The 26,502-nt window shown below is 38.4% G+C and overlaps 1 protein-coding gene across 1 annotated transcript in view; it reads right to left on the bottom strand.

Annotated features, from left to right (window-relative positions):
- Tmtc2 (transmembrane O-mannosyltransferase targeting cadherins 2) overlaps positions 1 to 26,502 on the bottom strand; it is a 411,806-nt gene that overhangs the window by 200,780 nt on the left and 184,524 nt on the right. Inside the window, exon 3 of the mRNA XM_059245620.1 lies at positions 6,659 to 7,487. Within this exon, the coding sequence (XP_059101603.1) occupies positions 6,659 to 7,487 (829 nt within the window). The remainder of the gene's footprint in view (positions 1 to 6,658; positions 7,488 to 26,502) is intronic.

The following is a 26,502-nucleotide window of genomic DNA, read 5'->3' as shown; positions in this document are numbered from 1 at the left end:
TAGCATTAAATTAATTAATAAATAAATAAAAACTTTCAATTCCTGTTGTAGAATATTACTTCAAGGTGTGTTATGTTTGTTTATGCTCTGGAGCATATGTTTAATGATGCAGAGATGTGTTTGATTAAATAAAACTGACCTGCAGTCAGAAGGCTGAGTCAGCAACTAGCTGACAGGAAGTGGCAGGGAGGACCCAGGTGAAAAGGGGTTTTATAAAAAGGGGTGAGGAGAAGCAAGAGGGCTTTTTGGAGGATGTGAGCAAGGAGAGAAGGTGAGCTACTTGCTATTTAGCCTGAGGAGCAGAATTCCACTGTAACCTTTGAATCTTGAGTTCTTTAGAGGGACAGAGGTTTAGTTAAGTTCCCTTCATAGCTTTTGCAAGAGTTGGAGCCAGAGGGAACAGAATTCCCTCCAGCTATGGCCCTTGTGGCCTAACCTCTGCTGGTAGGGCGGAGTTGCAGATGCTGATTCGGACAGCTGTGGCATAAACGGCAGAAAGAATTTTCAAAAGGACAACAAACTACAACATATCTTGTCATTTAGAGCAACCATCATAGAAAATTTCCCCTACTTAGCACAGAAATGCAAAATCATTGTGAAATTGCCAGTCTACAGTAGTCATCCATGTCCAGTAGTTTGGTTTTTTTTAAATACATTATCAACCACAGAATGAGATAAGACATTCAGTTTACATAGTCTAAGTCCATAATTTGTCTCCACCATCCAGATTTAAAGCATAAATTAGCCACACAGTCACTGTGACAAGCATCACCCATCATCATTTGCATCCAATCAGCTAATGACTGGCAGCTGTCTGCAGGATCCATAATAAGGGCAGCAGTTTTAATATATAATGCTTCCCGAGGCTTAAAATCATATTCTGTAAGCACACATGGCAGACTGAAGTACTTGCAAATTTTCAAAAGCCTTCCAAGGAAGAAAGAAAACAAACTCAATGCATAGTCTCGGAAATCATTCTGAAATACTGGCTTTCAAAGGTTTCTAATCTTTTGCTAGACTTAAGTAATGCGACAAATTGAACGAAGTCTTTTTTTTACAGAGGAGTCTTCCCCATCTCATAATTGCTGAGGAAGTAACTGAAGTTGGAATTATAAGTGCTTTACAAATAGGAAATAGAAAAAAAAAAAAAAGCAAGAGACCTGGATTGAAAGAGTTTTGTCTGTTTCAAAAAGGAAGCCTCTGTCACAGACAATCGCCCTGAAAGACAAAATGAACCATATTCCCAGTCCTCCCGATCACGTTTGAAAGCATCCCCCAGAATCTGGTTCATCGACAGCAAAATATTTCACTTTTCCTTATCTCATGCTTATATATCCTACTTTTAAACTGAATATGAACCTCAAGGGCAATGTAATATTTACTGTTCAATGTATCCTTTACTAAATGCTTTCTCTCTAGGAGACATCATCTTTATTGTATATGCAGCATCTTCAACGTGTGTGTGTGTGTGTGTGTGTGTGTGTGTGTGTGTGTGTGTGAACATACATACTTATGTGGGAATGTGTCCATGCATGTGTATATACACCCATGTGGAGGCTTGAGGACAACTCCATGTGTCATCCTCAGGAGCACTATACATCTTCTTTAAGATACTCTCTCATTGACCTGAAACTTACTGCTTAGGCTAGACTTGCTGACAAGCAGGTCCCAGGGAATCTTCCTATCTCTGTGTCCCCAGCATTACTAGGAGGACAAATGCAATGTCACCATGCTTAGATGCTTTGACATGGGTTCTTGGAACGGCAATCACGTCCTGACATTTGCAATACAAGCACTTCACTGACTTAGTCACTCTCCCCCTGCCACATTGCCTTTGTTGTTTGTTTGTTTGTTTGTTTTTTGGTTTTTGGTTTTTCGAGACAGGGTTTCTCTGTGTAGTTTTGGTGCCTGTCCTAGATCTCGCTCTGTAGACCAGGCTGGCCTTGAACTCACAGAGCTCTGCCTGGCTCTGTCTCCCGAGTGCTGGGATTAAAGTCATGCACCACCACCGCCAGGCCCCATATTGCCATTTTTAAGTGCAAAAGCCCCAAGCGTCTTCTATCAATCTTATTGTATGTATAGACAATCCATTCAGACAGTAAGCAACATCATGATGAGTGCTATGAGAAAGGCGAGGGATGGAAAGAAGACAAGGGATCTTGTGAAAGAGGCATAGCTGTCTTTTTTTTTAACAGGGTTGGTAAACTCACAAAATGCATCTTACTGACACTGGAAGCTTCATCTCAGACCTGAGGAAGATGTGGTGCCCCATGCCGAGACTATCTATGAAAACCCAGTCAACACAGAAGCAACGACGAAGACACACGTTCCGTGGTCAGAGCTTCTCAGACAAACAGAAGGCATCAAAGCCGCTTTCAGGATTGGAGTGGAGCAGGGGCAGGCAAAGCTGCTGGACATACATGCCTTCTCTGTAATTATGTTTTTGCTTTGAAAGAAATGAGAAATGAGTAGAAAACTGTAGGGTATGGAACACTGCACATCCTGACGTATTTCCATAGGGTTACTAGGATTATGGTTAAGGTTAAATTACAGGGCTATCACAATAGCATGTCTGCTCAGACATTAGAGAAACTGAAATGGTCTTCCTTGTCCCAACAACAGAAAAACTGAAGCAAACTGAAAGTCAGTAACATCATGGAATCATCAGCTGACTACCATTACAAAGCTGACTACCACCCTGAAATTTGGAAAAAAGACAAAGCCAGAGAGAGCAGCAGAGGAGATCTCCCCAGAGCTGCACTGTGCGAATTAGAAAACTAAGGGGGTGCCTAGCAATTCTGACCAATTGACTTTATTTTCACTCTTGTGTCTCGGGTAATAGAAGGGTGTCCTGGCTGGTTTTATGTTAACTTGATACAAACTGGAATCATTTGAGATGAGGAAATCTCAGTTGTGAGAAAATGCCATGTCAGGACTTTGGTGCATTTTCTTAGTGATTGATGTGGGCAGGTCTGACCCATTGTGAATGCTGCTACCCCTGGGCAGGTGGTCCCGGTTATATAAGAAAGCAGGCTGGGCAAGCCATGGGGAGCAAGGCAGTAAGCAACATTCTCCATGATCTCTGTATCAGTTCCTGCCTCCAGGTTCCTGCCCAACTTCCTTTAGTGATGAACTGTTAGGTAGATATGTAAGATGAAATAAACCCTTTCCTCCCCAAGTTGCTTTTGGTCATGGAGTTCTATTATCGCAATAGAAATGCTAACTGAAGCAAAGGAAAAGACTGAATCTGGAATTTTCATACAGCATCTTCCATACAGAGGTCTACCTTCTAATAGAAAGGAAGCTCCTAAAGCCTGTCCAGATAGGTGCAGCAGAACATCAGCTGGGTTGAGTCACTTCCAATGTCCCTGTCTCAACAGGAGGTGGGGCAAAGTCATAGTTATAAAAGCTGAGACTCACTCATAAGATAACAGAACATCTTCAGACATGTGTAAAAGGGTCCAGTATAGCAGTAGTATATACTAAAATATTAATATATGCAAAAAATAAAGGCCAAGTCTTTACAGAGACCCAAAGATAGTCAGTGAGACAAAATGTAAAGAGAGAGAAATTTGATACCTCTGGGGTCTAAACATTTTAAACATAATAAGACTCCAATCTCAATGAACATAAAACCCGACACTGAACTCTTCATCTGTGCTATAAAATACATCATGTCTGAAATAAAAAATTATAAGGCATGATGAAAGAGCAAGAAAACAAAGGAAAGAGTTCAGGTAGGAATCTTTTAATAATATCCTACTGTGGTGGTTCTCAACCTGTGAGTCACGACCCACAACTGGGGAGGGTCACATCTCAGATATTCTGTACATCAGATATTATTTACATTATGATTCATAACAGTAGGACAATTACAGTTATGAAGTAGCAATGGAATAATTTTATGGTTGGGGGTCACCACAACATAAGGATCTGTATTAAAGGGTTGAAGCATTAGGAAGTTTGAGAACCACTGCTCTAGTGAAAGATGATGGCAGCTGTGCCCGTGGGCATAACCATGGAGGTGGTATAATATGGTCAGGTGCTGCATATTACTGATGACACATCATGAAGAAATTACTGGTAGAATGGATACGGAATGATAAAAGGGAAGGCAAGAATAACTTTTGAGTTCACAGCCACACTGCTGGGAAAATGGAGCTGCCATCAAGTCAAACGCTGAGGGCTGCAGGTAAAGCAGCTGGCTGGAACATAGTAGGCCAAGTCTCAATGTGCTTTTACTAAATTCTGCTCAGCGAAGCATTCATCTAAGTCCTCTTGTTAAAATACCTGAAGCATATGCCACTTATGAAGTTTTATGAAGAAGGGAATGTACAAACCAAGTTGCTTACTAGATAGTTAACTACAGTGATGAAGAAATAACAAAAAAAAAATTAAACCATACCATGAAAACACCAGTTTAAAATCATAACGATTAGGCATCACAATAGTTAATGGTGAAAATGACCGATGTGTTTAAAAACGCTTCTACCTTCTGTGCACCAGAGAGCCCTACTATGACCTTGGCATCTGAATATTGCCCACCCTCTCTTTCAGAGGAATGGCATTTGGCTGGATATTTTGACTTGCATAGATAATATTTCCCAGTCTTTCTCACAGAAAGATGTGGCCAACCATCTCTGGGCAAACAAAGTATATACAATTCCTCCAACATATCTTAGAGAGAATGGGTATACCCACATTCCACCCCTCCTCTCCCTCTTCCTGTCAGCTGACGTGCTGATGTGACAATGAGCCATTTTGGACCACATGCGCAGGGTGACCCATTGAGATGGCATGGGAACAAACGAGGAACAGGGGTCCTGGAAAGCCATGGCGCCATCTTATCAGCTCCAAGCTGCACATATTGAGATTGCCACATGAAAGAATACAACATCTATCTTCCCAAAGCACCTCTTATCTGAGCCCTTCATAAGAGCAGCTTAGCATGAAATATAGCCAAAAAAAAAATTAACAAATCCCCAAAACAACATTGTGATTCAAGTAACATGCCGGGGGATTTTGTTTTAATGCCTTACATGCATCGGTTTGAAATGACAAGAAAATACCCTGGCAACATAGACTTGTTCTAAACTTGTATAGACCACCAAAGAAAAACTAGCTGAAAAGCATTCCACAAAAATTGCAACATTTTTTTTTTACATGTTTTTGGTTTGAGCATTATCCACTACTTAGGAAAGCCATATTACTGATTGTTCAAAGAGAATTAAAGAATTGCATGGCATGGAGGAGCTCAACTCTTCCTTCTATTCTCATTAAAACCCTCTGCAACCCAGGTCAGAGAGATATCTCAGCAATTATGAGCATTTGCTGCTCTTGCAGAAGATCTGGGTTCAGCATACACAAAAGCAGGTCACACCTGTCTATAGTTCTGGTTCCAGGAAACCCGATACTCACGTCTAGCCTCTGCAGTCACCAGATATGCACATAGTACAATACATACATGTAGACATTCACACATAAACATAAAAGAAGTACTCTTTCAAAAAAAGGTCTCTGTAACTTACTAAAAGCTATAAACAGAAATAATTCCTTGGCATAGAGAATTGTGTATGTACTCAACAAACTCTTAGCTTGACTTATGATAACTAACAAGGATGCCAAAGTCACTTCTGAGCATCTTGATCTATGGATATATTATATAATTAATATAACATATTCCAATCTATTAATAGGCCATTTCTTGTCTATTTGGAAGCATTTTGCCCCTTTGATATTTTTTTGATCTTGATGTAGAGTTGTGTCAGAAAAGATCCAAGTTCAAATGTGGACCAACAGCTATACCTTAAAGGCTAAGTAAAAAAATTACTTCGGAAAAAAGAACGACTATCAGGTACCATTTATGGTAATGTATTTCTGCACTAAAAATGCATCTTATTTCCTTTTTTTCTCTTGTTTCTACAACTATCTGAATTGCCTAAACTGTGATAACATCTTTTGGTTTATCATTTTGTGTTTTAATAAAAGCTAGATTCTGCTATGTCTATCCATTTTGAGATTGGCTAAAATAATTTTTTCTACAATAAAAGCAATAAAAAAAATGTACAATCCATATTCTTATTCTATAGGAAAAATATTTTCCCCTTAAATTACTTAAGAAATCTTAAGAATGGACTAGTTGCTTGGCAGCCATGAGCATATTTAACCTCTGCAAATCTTAGTGACCCCCAAACCTCCACCTAAGACACAACAATATGAGACTCAGAGGCAGCTTGCCTCCAAGTCCTGTGGTCTTTCCTCATGCAAAGCTTGAAAAACCAGACCTATAGCACATTGAAGTGATATAAACTTGACTTTCATTCTACAATGAAAGAGACAATTATTAATATTTTAAAGTGAAGATGGTAAGCATTCTTCTAAACTCTTATGACGGTCTTTATTTCCAGTCAATATAAGTTCTAATTCTTCTGTGGAAACATAACCAAGAATACTAGAAAATAGTTACCTAGTGTAAGCATGGAATGCTGAATATGTGTCTCAATGGCTTTCATAATGGGTCTACAAAAATAAGGATGGAAGGTACAGGTTTCCCATAAAAGGATCTCATTTGTAACACTGTGTTTTTAAGGCAAGAAACAATGACACAAGAAGGCTGAAAGTGTTGTGTCCAGGCAAAAACATAAAATGAAGCATTTACCTTTGGCTGGGTTTACTTTTATCCCTGACCTATACAGCATCTCCTCATTTTGCCAGTCTCCGTTCCTGATGGCAGTCTTGAGTCCATAGAAGACAATTAGCGTTGCTGTAGCATAAAAAACCAGGCTCTTGAGAAACCTCCTTTGGACTTTGACATAAAGGGCTCTGGCACCCACTGTGATCAGAAGGCAGAAGCCCATACTGGGGATATATAATACTCGCTCTGCAATAACAAAGCCAACATAGAAAAACAGGTTTGTGGCAGGAATAAAAGGTATTATCAACAAAGATAAGGACAGAATAACAATGTTCTCCGTGGAAGGGAGCTGAGTTCTCTGGGATACACCATTTTTAATGCCATTCTCTACTTTGGATGCAAAGCTCGGCTTCATTTCTGAGTTCCGGTACTCTACATCAGAGTGGCAGCTATGGCCATTTGCATTCTGTTTGCCATTGGTCACAGCTCTCCCATTACACTCTCCTTCTAAGCTTGGGTTCTTCAAACCACAGTAGGCAAGGAGGAGAAGTCCAGAATAGAAGGCCACAGTGTGTAGATTTCTCCAATCACAAACAGTTTTGAGAAGAGGCACAGCATCCATGGACCAATCAAAGCTCAGGGTGTCTGGGCAGAGCAACAGCCAGAGGTTCTTGGTAGGCAAATAGAAGAAGGTGAGCGTGCGAGCCAAAAGGCTGTCCGAGTCAGCCGCAGGATTGTCGGAGTTGGAAAAGCTTGGTGGTTTGTTTCCCATCCAGTAAAACCGGGCACCCAAAAGGCTGGTCCCCCAGAAAGTTAACAAGCTAATGCTGAGAAAAAGAGACAAGTTCTTCCTCTGAAAGCAAAAGAGAGGGAGAAAAGTCAACATCATCATCATCATGACTGCAACACGAGAACATTTCATTTAACATTCCGAGCTGAAATATGTTTTTAAAGGGGCACTTAAATCACAGCATTAAGTCTCAAATGTATGGCTCCATTTGCATCTTTTAAAAGTAATGCTTAGGGAAGTATTCATCTTTAAAAAAAAATGACTGGAATCCTAGGTTGTACATAACTTTGCAGAAATACGTTTTCCTTCTGATTTTCCCTTTCTAAAACACCGATGGCCAAAGCATCTAAGTTCTGACCTCTATAAAATAAATTCAGTGTAGTTCCCTCAAAGTGTGAGGTCACAAGGAAAGAGCTGTGCTACAGTATTTGGCATTCTGTGAGCTATACCAGTCACCTAATGATTCTCTCCTTTCATAATATAATTTAGGTTTCACAGAGAAAGCAAAGAGCAGCCATATCTGCTCAGGTCTGAGGCATCGGGGCCTTTAGCCACATCCATGCCCGTTTCAATATCACCATCTTGAATCACCTTTCAGAATGTATAACGCGGGTGTTCAATGGCCGACTTACACCGCCATTACACTAGTAACATATAATGTCTAAAAACACTCCTCACAAAGATTTTTTTTACAATGTTCAGTCTTTAAACAAACTTTTAATAAAGGATTTCCCTATTTTAAGGGAAAGAAAATTCTGCAAGTCAAAAGCCATCCATGTTCTTAAAATTTTCCTCGCTAACTCCTTTAACCAGAGTAAACACACCTGAGAAGTGCTGCAGTCTGATAACATCAGCAATACAGAGGCTGAGGCCGGAAGGTCACAAGCTCAAGATCAGCTGCAGCCACACAGATCCTGTCAGTGAGGCATCAAAGGTAGGGATGTACCACAGCAGCAGTTTATGTGCTGAGCAAGTACATGGCCCCGTGTTCAATCCCTAGTAAGCAATGAGCCAAAACATGTGATGACATCTACCAAGCTAAGTCCAAAGAGGCAGCAGAGGACATTGGAGGGGCAGATGTCACAGCCCTATGTTCTCATACACTCATTCTGGCACAATGGTGAGGTCTGATATTGGGGAAATAAGTGGTACTATTAAAGGAACACTGAGTCAGTAAATTAATATTAAAATGCTGCCAATAGAAGAATCCCAAGCCTGTGGGATTCACTACCATGTATAAATTACTGTCTAGCAACTTACATGTCTCTAAATGCCTTTTCAATGAATGTCATAAAAAGTGAAAAAGAGTATGCTTCTAATAAAACCAAGTCTCTATGCTAATCTCTGGTCACTCATCCTTTGAATCTTTGCTTCATTTTCTTAAGATCTTCAAATGTTTTAATTTCTTTTTTTTAATTTTTTTTTTTTTTGTGTGTGTGTGTGTGATAGAGTTTCTCTGCTTACTCCTTGCTATACTGGAACTCACTTTATAGACCAGGCTGGCCTTGAACTTACAGAGATCCATCTGCCTCTGCCTTCCTAGTGCTGGGAATAGAGGTGTGTGCCATAATCCCCTGATGAAAGTTTTAACTTCTAACTTAATTCCTATAGTCTGATTCATGCATAAATTCAAGTTAGGAAAATTTCATTGAATCAAATATTGATTTTTTTTTCCTTAAAGGCAGTTTCTTCCATTGTTGCTCAGGTTTACCTAATAACTCAAAATATTCCAGCCACAATGGTAGAGGCTACATAACTGCAGCTTTGATGTATCTATTTGTTTGTTCTTGGTCTAGTGTACCAAAACTATCCAACATTGTTTTTTCTGAAATAGACAAGATGCAAATATTCCAATGAGTTGATATCCAAGACTTAAGAGTTAAAACCAGCAAACATAGACACACACACACACACAAAGAAGTGGAGGTTTACACATGAGACACTTTGAATATGGTCAGAGTGCAACCACTGAAACATCAGAAAAGAATGCCATTTGGTTGTGAATCATACTTAGTTCATTCAACACATCACCAAGCCTGCCACTTGTGACAGGTGCTCTTCTCTGCATGGTCTACACAAAGGACAAAAGGAGAATGTGAGGCCCATGTTCAACTGTCACATACTACTCTGTGTGCAGAACACTTTAGGAGGGCAAGAACCGATTCTTGGCATTTAAAGACACAAATGCCCCAGCACTAGAATGGAGACTCCAAGAACACTAGCTATTCTACCAGAGAACCCAGGTTTGATTCCCAGCAGCCACATCACAGCTCCACCTTCAGGAACTAAAATGTCAGGGGACCCAATGTCCTCTTGTGGCCTTCATGGGGTACTGCATACACATGGTGCACAGCCTTATGCTGGCAACACACTCACACATTAAAAAAAAAAAATTGTAATTCTTTTTTCCAAAAGGAAAAAAAATATGCATTCCCTGATCTAGGTAAAATATTTAGGTGATATCAGTGCAGCCTAAACTGAAAATCACCCCATCCATAACTTCATAGTCTACTCTTATTCTGACACTGAAATTCTGTGATTAGGACCTTTGCTACACAGATATTTAAGGCAGATTTTCCCGGGTTTAAAAAAAAAATAATGAAACATAAGCCATGCTCCCAGGCTCTAAGACAATTTGAATTCTTAACAAATGAGTCAGGAAATCTAGGATACAAATGACATGAGACAATTATAAAAAGTAGAATTCAGGGATGAAATAGCTAAATCATACTGCAACGTGAACATGGGACTTACCCTAGAATTCTTTAATGTCTTAACTAGGAATCACAAAACACTGTAAAAGATAGTTATAGTAAAAACATATACCCCAAATAAGTCAAAATTTAAAAAACAAGAATTGGATATAAATGTCATGGAAATTATGTTTAAAAAGCAATCAAACATGTTGGGTAAAAGGGTTATCATATAGCATTGGTGAAAAATTTGTAAACTTATAGAAAAATTAACAATTTCTATCACCCATAGTTGGTATTTGTTATATATAAGCTGATTAAACATGTACAGGCCTGGGCTGAAGAGACGGCCCAATGGTTAAGAGCACTGGCTGCTCTTCCAGAGGTCCTGAGTTCAATTCCCAGCAACCACATGGTGGTTCACAACTACCTATAGTGGGATCTGATGCCCTCTTCTGGCATAAAGTTGTACATGCAGATAGAGCTGAATGAAAGTTGTGTGTATAACTCCACTAATCTGCTGACAGACACGCAGGTGATTCTAGAGCTGGGCTATTAAGAAGGGTGTTGCAATAAAAAATAGATGCAGTAGGGCTGGAGAGATGGCTCAGAGGTTAAGAGCACTGGCTTCTTTTCCAAAGGTCCTGAGTTCAATTCCCTGCAACCACATGGTGTGGTTCACAACCATTTGTAATGAGATCTGGCGCCCTCTTCTGGCCTTCAGGGATTCATGCAGACAGAACACTGCATATGTAATAAATAAATAAATCATAAAAAACAGAATCACAAATCTAAACTTATTTAAAAAAAAATAGATGCAGAAACACCAAGCTTAATCAGAAAAGAAAGAAACCAAGAACTTTTTCTACATGATAACTGCATACTTACACTTGTATATACTGGATTCAAAACTTGCCTTTTAAAAATATTCAAAACTGCCAGCAATCTGCATTCTGATTATTGAAACAAATACCTTATGTGCTAGGCTCTACTCTTTATTATTTTATTTATTATAGTTATTTTTACATTTGTTTCCCATTAAAATATTTTCTTTATTATTATTATTTGTGTGTGTGTGTGTGTGTGTGTGTGTGTGTGCTGGGGTGGGTGGGGTGTCACAGGGTTCCACTGTATATCCCTGATTGGCCCCAAATTTGCCATAAAGTCTGGAACTAAAAGAGATCTGCCTGCCTCTGCCTCACATTTGCTGGGGTTAAAGGCATGGTGTTGTAGAATATTATTTCAGGGTGTGCTACTTTTGTTTATGCACTGGAACGTTTGTTCAATGATGCAAAGATGTATTTGATTAAATAAAATTCACCTGTGGTCAGGAGGCTGCATCAGCAACTAGCTGACAGGAAGTGGCAGGGAGGACCCAGGTGAAAAAGGGTTTGTAAAAAGGGGTGAGGAGAAGGAAGAGGGCTTTTTGGATCGAGCAAGGAGAGAAGGTGAGCTACTTGCTATTCAGCCTCTGATGAGCAGAATTCCACCCTAACCTTTGAATCTTGAGTTCTTTAGAGGGACAGAGGTTCAGTTAAGTTCCCTTTGTAGCTTTGCGAGAGTTGGAGCCAGAGGGAACAGAATTCCCTCCAGCTATACAGCCCTTGTGGCCTAACTGCTGCTGATGGAGGCAGAGTTGCAGTTGCTGATTTGGACAGCTGTGACTTAAAAAGCAGCAAGAATTTAAAAAATGACAATTGGTGCCCAACATGGGGGCACCAAAATACTGTTTGTATTTTACTCTTTTTAGGGGGCCCATCACCCAGCTTCCAAATAAAAATCACATATGGAGGCTTATTATTACGTATGAATGCCCGGCCTTAGCTTGGCTTAGTTTCTTGTCAGCTTTCCTTAACTTTGAATTAACCTGGCTAGCTTTTGCCTCTGGGCTTTTCTCATCCTCTTACTTCTATAAATCTTACTCTTGCTCCATGGCTTGCTGGTTGTGGAGCTGGGTGCCTGGCCCCTGGAGTCCTCCTCCTTCTCTGGTTCCTCCTTTCCCTCCTCCTCCCAGATTTCTCCCTCTATATATTCTCTCTGCCTGCCAGCCCCACCTATCCTTTCTTCTGCCTTGCCATTGACCATTCAGTTCTTTATTAGATCATCAGGCATTTTAGACAGGCACAGTAACACAGCTCCACAGAGTTAAACAAATGCAACATAAGCAAAAGTAACATACCTTAAGATCATATTCTACAACAGCATGGGCCACCATGCCTACCCTAATTCTCCATGTTCTACTAATATGTATGAGTACTTTATCATGCTTACCCTGACTTTTGATAGAAAGCCCCTTCAGGTGACAAAAACAGTAAATAAAGATAATATACAAAGGTTTGGACAAATACTTTCAATAAATACTGTCCAAACATTTGTTTTATATCTGATTTACTCAAACTGAAACATCTATGACTCTTCAGAGCCTGAGATTTGTAGGCATAAGATAAATGATTAACTTTGACTCTCAGACTTTTAAATGTCATTTCCTATTTACCTTTACATTAATATTTTAAATTTCGTTAAACTGAATCCTTATTCCCAACGTCCCCCAAAAAGTCTCATAAAGAAAATAATATCCACATGACATGAAGGCGTCATAAACAAAAACTTGACTGAGGCTACACACAGAAATGTTGCTTTATATCTCCTAGTGACCATGTTCACTGTCTGAGTATCTCTCTCTGGGTCTATCTGTCTGTCTTTCCCCATCCCCTTCTACCCAGTTCCCCCATCTCCATATAAATCGGTTTCATAAATAACAGAGCAACATTTTTTTTTTCTTGATACAAATCCACTGTAAGATAGAAATAAACACAGGGAAACCAATGCATGCTTACCAAACCAACTTGGACAGAGTTTGTGCCAGCTAAGAAACAGATAGTATTTCTTTTAGTTTTCACTAACCTATGTGCTTACTGACAGATCTACAACATAGGCTGTAAGTATGCAATAAGTTCAAATATGCTCTTGATCCTTTTGAAAACTTTTTCTTTACAATGACAAGGAAAATCAACTCTAGTCTCCATACTTTAATGTGAAATTTGTGGGATTTTTCAGGACTACCAAGATGTAGAAAAACTATACAATGGAAATAAGCTACCAATGTAAGGTTTATAGTTGAAGACTTTTCCACTTAATTGAAAGACTAAATTAATAAAAGGGCAAAACTATAGCTTAATAGTGAAATTTATCTCAAAACATCAAAATGACCACTTATCACCTGGAATACAAAGGAAAGGTAATAAGGAGACCTTGGCATGGTCATTGGTGCTGGTACTTTTGTGGAGCCCTGTGATCCTCTTTGAGAAAGGTAAAAAGGGGGGAGGGAACAAGAGAGAAGCAAAATGAACTAATCCATCTACCATAGCTCCCTCTGTGGTTCATGGAAAATTGCTCTTGAAGAACACAGCTTCAACATAGTCTTCTGATCTTGGATTTTCAGGGACATGAACGAAAAGAAATATGTAAATCTCAATGAAACAAAAATGTAAACATTCTGCCTTGGAGTATTACACCCATCATGAGACTCATTTTTGGCAAACTAATGAGAATAAATTACTTAAGCATAAGGCTCATTTAATTCCAAATTAAGCCCTTGGCAATGATAGTGCTTCTAAGAATAAAGTAGATAAAAATCAGTTCCTGAAAGCGAACAGAGGGAAGGCTCTGCAGACATAACAAACCATACACCATCTATTTTCTATCAACCATTTATCACTGAAGTCACAGCTTTCCTTTCCTCAAGAAGACAGGATTTCTCTCAGCTCTCCTGTGCCCCAGATAAGTCTCACTGGATCTTTACCTCAAGACATGAATAAAAACCCACTATGGTTTGAACATGTGAAAAGAAAGAATGTGTGGCTAAATGGATAATCAGAACTTATCTCCTCCTAGAACACACTTTTGTGGTTAATCAAAGTTTTTCTGATGATCAAATTTGTCCATGAAGGTAGTCTGCTTCACTTTAAAAGAAAATCAAAGTTTCCCTAATAAAGAGCTTCCTGTGCAAGATGAAGAATCTTCTTTCCTCACACCCAGAAACAGATAAGAAGGAAGGATTTTTATGTCTAGTATTTTAAAAGATGCAAAGAAAGTCAAAGACTGATCTTAGTCAGTTTTTATGAGGAAAGAATCTAAAAGAGGGGGTAAAAACTTCTTTTCATTAAAATAGCATTTATTTTTGTTTATGAGCCTAGCCTTTAACAGCTGAGGCATCTCTCCAGCCCGGGCGGTGGTGGGCACGCCTTTAATCCCAGGACTCGGGAGGTAGAGGCAGGCAGATCTTTGTGAGTTTGAGACCAGCCTGGTCTACAAAGTGAGTTCCAGGAAAGGCGCAAAGCTACACAGAGAAACCCTGTCTCGAAAAAAAAAAAAAGTAGCATTTATTTATTCTGACTTTGTAACACACAATAATGTTTTCCATTGAATTCAACTAGTACAACTAGAAGTCACTAGTACATCAGCTAAACATATAACTTAGTTTAATACATGAATTATAGATTGAAATTCACTTATGGCAATTTATAGATGATAATTCACTAAACAAAAGGAGACAGTGGACATAAAAATCTAAAAGGAGAAAGTGACATAAAAATCTAGATATCAAAGCTCATTGAGGGTATCTGAGTCAATGGAACATGATTTTCTAAGTAAAGACTAATATTATACATATCTTATTTAGAAAAATTAGTTGTAAAATAGATGGAGTTTTTCATTTGTGTGCATGTACATGTGTAAGCAAATGTCTGTATGTATACATGGTGTGGCCCAAATTGGACAACCAGGGTCTTTATTTTTTCTTCTATACCTTATTTTTTTGAGACAGTTGGTCACTAACTTGAACTTACTGATTGGCTAGACTAGGTGGACAGTGAGTCTCTGGGATCCCCCTATTTGTTTCTCAGAGCTAAGATTATAGGTGTGTAGCATGAATCTTAAAAGGTCTTATCAATAAAAACAAACTCAGAGCCAGGTATTGGGGTGAACACTGAAAGAACAAAGAGACAGAACCAGCCACAGCTAACCTCACTTCGCCAATTCCTCAGCTGATTCTGTTTTCTCAGACTGGAAGCCTCTGTGTCTTCATCCAGAATGAATCTCAGCTGAACTGCTGCTAAAAGCTTAACCAGCCTAGTTCCTGGTTTTCACGCCTTATATATCTTTCTGCTTCCTGCCATCACTTTCTGGGATTAAAGGCATGTGTCACCTTGCCTGGCTGTTTCCAGTGTGGCTTTGAACTCACAGAGATCCGAATGGATCTCTGCCTCCAGAATGCTAGAATTAAAGGTGTGTGTGCCATCATATTCTAGCCTCTATGTCTCTGTAGTTCTCTTCTGTTCTCTGACCCCTGATAAGTTTATTAAGGTGCACAATATATTGGGGAACACAATATCACCACAATAGGTGTGGCCAGCATGCCCAGATTTTATTACTGGGAATCCGAACTCCAGTTCTCATGCTGGCACAATGAGCACTTTACCCACTGAACCATCTCCCAAGTCCTCTTTTTCTTACTCCAATTATAATCAAACGATTAGCCCATTTAAAATTCCTCATAATCATTATCTATACATTCAAACCTGTATGTAACAATGATCAATTCATTTAGAATAGAAAAAAGTTGTAGGGAAAGGAAATGCAAGAGGATCATGTAGCATCAGAGTTAGAATGTTTCATGATTTTACTTAAATTCTCATTAATTTTTTTTGCTTATTCACATCTTAAGTGATTGTTAACCTATATCTGGATCTTTGCTTTCTAATACAACTTTCTAATAATAATAATAATAAACAGAGCTTCTTTAAACATGAACCGATTCTAGAGTTAGAAGAGGAAATACTCGAGATAAGCTCAGAGCAACCTGTGAGTAACTCTGACATCAAGGATATGAAGGAACCCAGCTGGAGTAATTTGAACAACTACAAGCGAAATAGTATCAGGTTCTAACAACACAAAGCATAAAATATTATGAGTCTATATGATGCATTTATCATAGATCTGATTTTGTAAAGGAATTCTAAATAATCTGTATGCATATTATACCTACAAAGAAGGGAAGTATAATTCTCACTCACAACATAAATGTGACCTGTGCATAATGGCTTCCTTCCCATAATAGTATCAAAGTAGGAGTATTGAAAGGAAAACTCTTTAATGTTTAGAAACCTTAAAAACTAATCTCCTAGAGATGACCAAAGTCAAATATAATGATAATGTCATGCTGAAAGCATATTATAGTTCATAGGATGTGATAAAACTGTCACTTTAAGATGGTATTTTTTCCTCTCAAAATCCAAAGCTGTCTAACTTGTTTTAAAAAGGCAAAATCAAAACGAAGACAAAGCCTACAAAACACCTAACCAGGAATCTTCAAAACTAAGTTATCAAAAACCAAGTTTCAAAAACTGTCATAGTCAAGGCCATGAAACTATGACCAACAAATGTAACATTTTCTCTCACATGGTATGGGGAAACTGCCCTAGGATGTTAGGTTTGCGGGGGGGGGGGGGGATGAATAAGTTATCGACTTGTATTACTATCTTATCTGTATCTGAATGCAAAATGGTGATGAAAAGGAAAACAATCATGGACATGAGGCCTCTGACTTAGCTTCTAGATTTTTATTTACTTATTTATTAATTTTTTGGCTAAACTTATACCTATTCTAAAAGAAATAATGTATTTTTTTTATAAAAAAAAAAGTAAAAATTAAAGCTCTTCAAAACCAAATGAAATTATATAGGCAGGCTTTGTTACACCAGCATCTAAAAGCTGTCAGCAAAAGAAGATGAGTAATTTTTAATATTTTTTACTGCTTCCTCCATGGAATAAGTGGAATTCAGGTTCACTGACCACAGCTGTTTACATGTATCAAACAAGGTGACAGTGATTTTAAATCGTATTTTGAGTGGCTCTGACAATCTACAGAATTTGCAGTGTATTACAGAACCCTAATCAGAGGCAAATATCAGGGGAAATATGCTTCTAACCCTATTGCTGTGGTGTTTTCGTTGGCATGGTGACCCATTATTCTTCCTCATTAAGCTAACGTGGGGAAATCAGGCGGCGAGCAATTTCTTGCATACCCATGGCAAGGCTCTTCTACAGCTAACTATTTGCAACTGAAGGACCCAAAGAGTTCAATTAGTGGAACTGCACGGGTGTGCCACGGCCCCTAACCCACTGCTTGTGAATGCCAGCCTCTTGAGTAATCTTGTTTAGTTTCAAATAAGAGGTTTAACGCTTCCCACCGGGCAGTGCGCTATGGTCAAATCAGGTTAGCAACAAAACAATCCAGCCTTTATGAAGAAAATATATGAAGCAAATACCCTCTGTCACCTAAGAAACAGCATCGACCAAAAAAAAAAAAAAAAAGATGCTTCACACAAAAGTGAAGACACCTCTTTTTAAAGTATCAAAACATGTTGGTTTGGATTAGACCCTTTCCAGACATTTAAAATATAACTAAAGGGGAAACAATAAAATCAAAAGAGCTCACAACTCATTGAATTTGGGAAAGGAACTTCTATCTCCTCTCAACTGAGGAAAGCCCTTGTAAATGCATGTCCAGCACCAATGAATTAAACTGCAACATTTTTTTTTTTTTAAAAAAAAAACTCTGTGTGGCTTTCGTGCCACAAAATACCCCTTTATGAGATGCGTTCCAGTCTCATTAATGAGGTAAGCATGGGAGCCTAGCATTTTGCAAACATAAAGAGACAAATTATAATGAGACTTAACTCAGTGGGGAGGCTGCCATCCAGGCCTCTTCTCTCAAAGATATCATAATAGACAGCTACTTAATGAGTGTGGGAGTTTTCCTATAAAAATACAAAAGACACCATATGCAAAAGAAAATTTTGTACATACAAATACTACTTAACAAGCCTAGTTACCTGATCAGTGTTCTTAAGAGCATAATTGCAATGTTTTGTCTTTTCCTATGATGATGCTATAAGTACATTTTGTCTTCTCTAAAGATAGAGTAATCAATATCTCGTGGGCAAGTGACTTTGCTGTTTCTTACAAAGAAAAATGCAGGCTTTCATCTAGATGCATCTTAAGCATTTTACATACACCTTGCCTCTACTCTCAAAATGTCAGTTTATAAAGTAACAACAGTTGTCTTGACTGGAGCAACCGAAGCAATCGTAGTTTCTGAAAGAAGGTTTTCCCATGGGAAAACATCTGTTTTCTCACCCTTCCAGTAGACAGTGATTTGAACTACTGAGAAGTTCCTGCACAGTGCTCTGGTACCTGGTGGTGCATCATTGCTATGAGTCATTCCCAGCAGACTTGGGTAAAACTAGACATCACAGGGCTACTAAGGACAGGCGATACCGGTAACTAAGCAAGGAATGGGCTGCCACCTCTTCACCACCCCCAAATGAACCAAACAGAAAAAAATGAAGGGTTATGACAAATCTTCAAGTACATCAGTGGAACAAAGGGGATTAGTTACTGGTGACTGGATTCTAATTTCCAAAAAAAAAAAAAAACAAAGTGTAGACCATTTTTTCCCTCTAATTTTGAAAATGTATTAGGAGCAGCAAAGTCCTGATGTATGGATCTGTGGTGCCCTTGGCCACACAAAAGATGCCTTGAAAACAAAGACTAGATCTAGCTAGGCATGGATAATATGGGAAAAGACCAAACAATAATTTGCAGGTATGGATGAGTTTCCTTCAGGCTAAGGCATCATGTTTTCCTGGAGGTGGCACTTTCAAGGGTAAAAGAGTCATCCTGGATGATAATATTCATATTACAAATAAATAGGATCAAATCCCCCAAAGCATGAACATGCACTTCAATGTCTTCTATTAGTCAGAACTAATCATGAATGGTAAGCTACTCGTTATAATCCCTCACTATATAAAGTAGTTACATATTTCATGTTATAGAACAATAGGAAGTGTTAATACAGCTGCCAAGTGGCAATGGGCCAGATGTTTAGATACAAATTAAAACATAACACATTTGACATTCAAGTTCCATTCCAATAGCATCTCCAAGAACGTATGTTTTTGCCAGAGGCAACACGGCAATACACATTTTTGGAGCCTGCTCCTAGGAGCTACTTAATGGATGAAATCTTCCTGTCAATGTTGTACACCCAATTCCTTTCCTTCACTTGTTCCAAGGTGAAATTCAGTTTTGATCCCATACTCATTTGAAAAGTTCTAATATGGAAATTTTAATGCTCAGAAAGTTTATAGGCAAACTTCCCCCAAAAAAACCTGAAAACTATGAAATTCCTATAATGGTTGGTGCTTTGACAATTTGAACAAAACATCAGAGCAGTCCAGAAGCCTCACTATTTCAGATTAACTAAAAAAAGAATTAGGCATTTATTAAATACCTAATTTTAGGGCCATTAAACCCTCGCTATTAATCTTTCTTTTTAATCATGCCTTTGTAGCTATCATTAACATGCTAGATTTCAAGTGATTTCAGACTGAGGTAAAACTTAGTATTTCTTCATTAAGATGTATACCTTTGTTGTTTTTCTTAACATTATCAATTAAAAGCCCCAGAGTTAAATGAGATTTACTGGCTAAATCTCTCGTTAATGTTCAAGACATATTTGGATAACTCTTTCTGCCTGACACAGCTCCAATTAGCACGAATCATTGCCATGCCCTAATTATTTAAAATTAAATAAACTGAACTTACACGTGAAAACACTTTGCAAACCACCCTACATCCACTTCTCTTTTCAAGTTAACTCATAAGATCAGACAACTTGTTTTAATAGGTTATGATCATTGGAGAAAGTCCAGAAAGCATTTGTCTCATGGGAATTCTGTCTGCTTTAACAGTTGTGGCTTAGTGGACTCTCTCTGACTGAGCTGTCAATCATTTTTTGACTGGCTGCTGGTCCTTAGAACCCTGCTGAGAGACAAGCATGAAGTTTTGCCAGGTACATGACTGACACTCCGTTAGTTTGGATAAAGGAAAAGAGAAAGTGAGGGGAAGGAATCAGCTTTTTAACACCTTACTGGAAACCTATTTACTTAAATGAAATCTTGTTCAAAACCCTTCATTTCTGGGTCCCCTGTGCCATGCCTTGCAGGGTACCTCCATTTCAATAATATTCCAAAATACAAATATTTTGTGCCATCCACGCCAAGATCAGGTTAAACAAGAACAAAGGATGCAAAACATTCACATACATTGTGCTATACATTCTGATTGAGATCATGAAAATGACTAGATACACTGCTCCTAGACCAAACAGCATAGGCAGGACATTTTATTTTTGCATCAGTTTCCATGATGGCTATTAAACTAAACATGCTGGAAATTTTGCAGTGTGGATTATATTTCCAAATCCATTTTTGTTTTATTTTGTACCATGCTTTAAATCAATCCACACTTTCAACAGTGGACACAAATGCAGATCATCCAATTGATATGGTAAAAGGAATACAAATTAAGCTCTATTATATTGTTCTGGGAGAAACTAGGTATTACGGGAAAAGGAAGAATTGTACATAATTGGCTAATGAATTCAAACACCTGTTAAGTAATTTTACACCTCCCAGATGATATCCTGGTATCTAGTGGAGACAGGCACACCTAGGAAACATTCCATTCTGTAATTGTATCTCACTGTGGGATGCGGTGGCAGTTACCTATTCGTAGTAGCAACACTAATTATGAATATGTATTAAATATTTTATACAGTATATTTATAAGGACAATATTTAACAGTTCTTTTACAAATGCTTGTTGTATTTGTCAACTTCGTGAATTAGTCTTTCGTAAAAAGGCAGGTGGGACTCAAGCTACTCAAGGTTAAATGTGTTACACAGAGCTCCACAACTCATTGGTAGAAGGAAAGATTTCAAAACCAGGGCTGGAGAGATGGCACAGTGGTTATGAGCTGCTCTTGCAAAGGACCCAGGTTCAACTCCCAGTACCCACACAGTGGCTTACAACCACCTGTAACTCCTGTTCCAGGGGATCTGATGCCCTCTTCTGGTCTCTACAGGGACCTCCACAGGCAAACAGACATACCTATAGATAAAATATTCATTTAATAAAAATAAAGATATAATTAAAAAAATATTTCCAAAACATGTCCTATTCTAAGTCCAGGGATGTTTGCTTTAACCACCAAAATACTAAGTCTATATATACATCACCCTCCCCACTTCTGTTGTTTCCAAACTCCAGATCCTCAGATTACATTCTCTTTCTCTGACTTGAAAGTTGTATTTTCTGACATAAACCTCTTTATGTGCAATTGCAAAAGCCCTTTGAGTCATATTTTCCTAGTATCTGAAACTTCAAAGTATCCACAATACTACTGTGTCATTTTCCTAGGTGTTAACCTAATTCACATACTCAGACCTAAAGCTGCCAATACCCTACCATTCACCCTCATCTCCAGAATGAACTTCACGTCTCCAGTCTTTACTAATCTCTCCAAGCTCTCCAGTTCTAAACGTGTACCATGTATGTGAAAGATACCAAATAATGTAAAGGTCAAGCCTTTAGTTGTTATAAGGCCCAAAGTGACACTAAGCATATAATCTTATTATCACTTTCTTACAAAAACAAATCTCACTGTTCCCCCAAGAATAGTAGCTCTGTAAGAGGGAGAACTCTGGTTTCGGTTGTCTTTTATACTGTACATGGTAAATCGGTAAGAGCCAGCCCATAGAAGACACCTAACGTTAGAGGAACAGATGTGCAAATGTTTGAATTAACAAACACACAACAATTGTTACAGAAAACAGTTTAGAGAGGAATTGAGAACAATTGCAGGTCTGTCGGAATCCAGACAGATGATGATCAAAGATCCCAATTCAACCCCCAAGTTCTATGTATCTACACAAAACAATATACATTGATTATTCTACTTTTCTTTGGCTGCGACTCCCCCCAAATATTAAGTGAAAAACATCACAAGTAAATTTGTAAGCTATGAATCGGAATTATTGACCCCTAGTCATTTGGTAGCCAATGCGGTTATTAGAACGTTTCCTCACATCTGTATTTATGCTGAAGTTAATTTTATTTTCCTTCACATATTCCAACAATCGTGAGGTCTATTTTTTGAACATGTCAAAGAAAAACTTTAAAAGGGTCACTTCAAAAAGGCAAAAGTTCTTGGCTACTTGAGGAAAAAAATGTATACCGTAGTTTAAGTTCAACAGTAAGCATGAGTCTTTTACCTATGAAATTGTACAGAAGAACTGAGATTTGTGCAAGTTTTGCTGTGATCAGCCACACAAAATAGCAATAGCCAGGGCCACAGTGCAAGGAACACTTCCTTAAAGTGGGAAGATCATTCCATGTGGGGGTTTGTGTAGACATAATACAGGATCTATAAGGGTCAGCACCATCTCTGCTTTCAGGCCAACCCCAGGGGACCTGTAAATTATCACCTGTTGGTGGTTTTTAACATGACCGTTGCTGGGTGATTCTACAGCTCTGTTTTCTTAACTTACAAATTTGATATCAGTTCCCTTAACATTTTGTGATTTTTCCCCTTGGTGGATACTGTATTAACTTGGGATTTAAAACAAAGAAAACCTTGAAAGTGCCTTCACTAGATAAATCCTACCCTTTACAGCAGAAATAATCTCTAATACGTTTTAAATATACCTAAACTGTGAAGCTAAGCTCACTTCCTAAACCATAGGGCTATATTTAGTCACTGAAGGAGAGGACTTTTATTCCCTTGGGGGACATAAACAACACCTGCTCCCCCCAAGACAGATCAACAAGACCAAGGTAACGATTCTACCAAAGCCGCAATCTGGGAGACAAAGAATTATTGGGCTCAAGGTTTCAAAGGTTCATGGTCATGAAAGTCTAAGCATACAGGCCTGACCTCAACATCATGGCAAGGGTGATACAACACAGCAGAGCAACTCATCCCATGACATCCAGGAAGCAGAAAAAGAGAGAGTGGGAGGGTCGGAAGAAAGTACCCATTCCAAGTCAGGGCCATGCTACCTGGCTCCTGAAGCATGGCTCCACCTCCCAGTCAATTCATCTAGAGACTGAACGCAACAGCTCATGATAAATTTAGTGGTCTCATAATCCAATTAAGCTTCCATTGTACCCCTTGCTGGGGACCAAACCTTCAACCCAGAGCCTTCTGGATGGCACACTTCAAAACCAAGCCCAAACCAGGACGAGGTCAAGCTCATGTGGAAATTTGTAAATATAATTCTGTCATTTTTAAATTCAAAATTTAATTAGAAAACTCCAAAACTTCTAATGTCATTCAACTGCTCTAATTATTCTATTTCACAGTGACTGTGAACTTCTCCAGGTGGTGAGCTAGCCCTGGAAAGTAACTTCTGCTCACTTGGGTTTTAGGGGAAGTCATTAAGGAAGTTTACTTTGACTGTTTTGAATAAATTCAGAATCCCTAGACAAAACTTAGTGCTCAGTTTAGAGTTAACTCTCTTTCAGAACTATAGGTGATGGAGACTCTAATATAAAGTGTGATCGCCTAAGAACCCCCAAAAAACATGAAGTAAGAAAATAAAGGTCTAGAGGATTAGTAGAGCCTGAACAAATTACAGTGCTCTAAATCTCAGGCTGCTCAATGATTATGGTAAAAAGAGAAAGGCAAAGCCTCATTTATTAATTTTAATTTAAAACTTAAAACTAAGAACACCCTCTCAACAGACATGTTAAAGACCCAGATGTAAGTAAAAATGAACGTAAGCGTCCTTTGTAAGAGGCATGCATGCAGCCTGTGTAAAATGGAATGATTCGCATCACTGAACTTAACTTCATGTTGGTTTATCAACTGCATTACTTGAAAGATCAGACGTCTGCAAACTGCAGTCCAGAACACATTTGTTGGCACTGCCACTAGCCTTGGCTCTGGCTCTCAGAGCAGAAGACACGAATAAGTGACATTTTTCCAGAGAAGAGCCAGTCTGCATTGAGTATGGTGAGTTTGACGCTTCTGTCAATATTATTTCCTTGGATATTTTTTAAATGTGCAAGAGATAAAGGAAAATTAATTCTAGCACTTAAGAGAATGTTCACATGTTTTTTACAGTTCTTACATTTATACTGGTTTACATGAAGAGACTTAAAGCTTAAAGCCAACTTCTGATTAGAAAATAACACAATATAAAATGACACATTTATGAAGTATTAGAAAGGAAGATCCACTCAGAAGAGATTACATTCTAGACAACCTGTCAAGTTTTAAATCTCCTGAGGACAATGGGAAGACAGCATCATCGTGATAACATGGACATAAGGGGCTAATATCCTTTTAAACACAAATGGATTGCTCTGAAACACACAGCTCTTCAAATCACAGTTCATACCTGGCTTTTACAACACTTTATTATAGGGCTGGGAATATAGTTCAGTCCATAGAGTGTTCCCTTAAAACGCACACAACCTTGGGTTTGATCCCCAGCATATGATAAATCAAGTTAGTAGCACATGCCTGTAATCTCAGCACTGGGAAAGAAGGAAAGTCAGAAGTTCAAGGTCATCCTTTGCTGACCACATAACAAGGTTGGGGCTACCCTGGGATGCAGGAGAGTGTCTTAAGGCAGTGGGGGTGGGACAAACAAAAAGAAACATTATTGGAATATTTTACGATCTGAAATTTTGCTCCTGGAAATGGGGAACATAATATCTGCACAAGAAATAGGTCTTTCCAGTCTATTTATTTCAAAGGCGAACCAAGTTATAATTCTACAAAAGAAATCCAACTAAAATTATTTTTAAAACTGTGATTAAAAAAAACAGAATGATATCATTTGTCTTTGAGGCCACCTCAGGCATGTGCCTATTAGGAAAATACTCTCCTGGAGAGGTTAAATGACTTGTCGAAAATTACACAACTAGGTGGAGGCAAAGCCTGTGTGAGAGGCAGGGCTCCTGATTAGAACTGTGGGGTTCGCGTCATTATGCCATATGGCCATACTTTTCCCAGCATGTTCCCTTTATCTCTGAAATCACAACTTCTCTCAAATGTCTAACATTTTTCAGAGGCCTTTTCGTAATTAATCTAGAAAAAGAAACCAGCTGGATTCAGAGGTGCAGGTTCAAATGACCTTTATATAAATCTGATGTAAATCAGCTAATGTCTTAATGGCATATTAAATTTTTATAGAATCATTCTCCCATAATTAACTTGATTATTGCTCTTTTAGAGTTGCTTAGAAGTACATTTGAGTCCAGGGAGGTAGCTTGGCCATATCTTAGGGTGGCCATTTCTTGAAAGGCATAAAGAAATAGCCTAAATTCTATCCTTTCCATAAAGGGGTTTAGTTTGTCTAAAAAAATACGCTCTCTTTTTTTCCAAATAGGTAATGAAATGGAAATTAGTTTACCCCATATTTTCCAACGCCTTTCTTCTTTGACAACAGAACACCGAGTCACAGCTTTTGAAAAGCCAGATCTAGGTTTGAAATACCATCTAATTACTGTTGCATATTCCCGACACATGTAGAACAAATACATGAGAAAAGGCAAGAGGCGCTCCTTCTCTGTCATGTTTACAGTGTCAGCCACTGACGCTCAGTGGAAAACCAAGGGCTACAGGCACCAAATGCACAGCCAGGGAGAGCCGTCCAACACTGACATAAGATTCCTGCTCTAGAAAATTCTATTTATGTAGCAGCCCACAATTTATCATTGTTTTGTAAAAACAAATTAAGGATCCAAGCATTCTGACCCATACACAACCCTCAAAAGAATACTCCGATTACTCAAACTCCATTACGAATTTGTTAAACAATAAATAAGACAGCCAAGCGTATCAAAGACAGCAGTGAGCACACAAGCATTGCATGTGACTCTAACCAGGTTTCCCAACCCACATTGTTTGAGGTCAAAACTTTTCCCAATAGGCCTTGTTAGAATTTAAAAGTCAAGCAAGAACAAACACAGAATCCTACGTCTATGAAACAGCAGTAACATCACGTCCAAAATCCCTACCCTTAATTGCATTTCAAGATTAAGGCTGTGCCAACAGCACAAAGCCTCAGAATTGCACTCAAGGCCAGAAACTGGCTGTTTAATTAGGACCAATTTGACGGTGTTATGAATTATGTCCCAATAAAACTAATAAAAACAAACAAAAAAAGGCCTGACATGAGCTAACATAAAGCGATCTATACTTTTCATATCCTTTACTGTAAACATTAGCATATTTCCTTATGGGAAAACTAAATGTTGCTTACTATAAAGTTGCATAACTCAGAGTTTATACACTATATGATTATTGCATTTGAGTAATATTTTTAAATGAGAATCATATCTAGCCTCATGAGTTTTGTATATGAAGTTAGGAAATGTGCACTGTTTGAATACATATATACAGAAAAGTACTCTTTATATAAACAGGAAAGATGGCTTGGCAGTCAAGAACACATACATAAGAA

The sequence above is a fragment of the Peromyscus eremicus genome, chromosome 18, assembly GCF_949786415.1.
Source record: "Peromyscus eremicus chromosome 18, PerEre_H2_v1, whole genome shotgun sequence".
NCBI classification, from domain to species: Eukaryota; Metazoa; Chordata; class Mammalia; order Rodentia; family Cricetidae; genus Peromyscus; species Peromyscus eremicus.
This window is presented reverse-complemented; position numbering and strand designations above follow the sequence as displayed.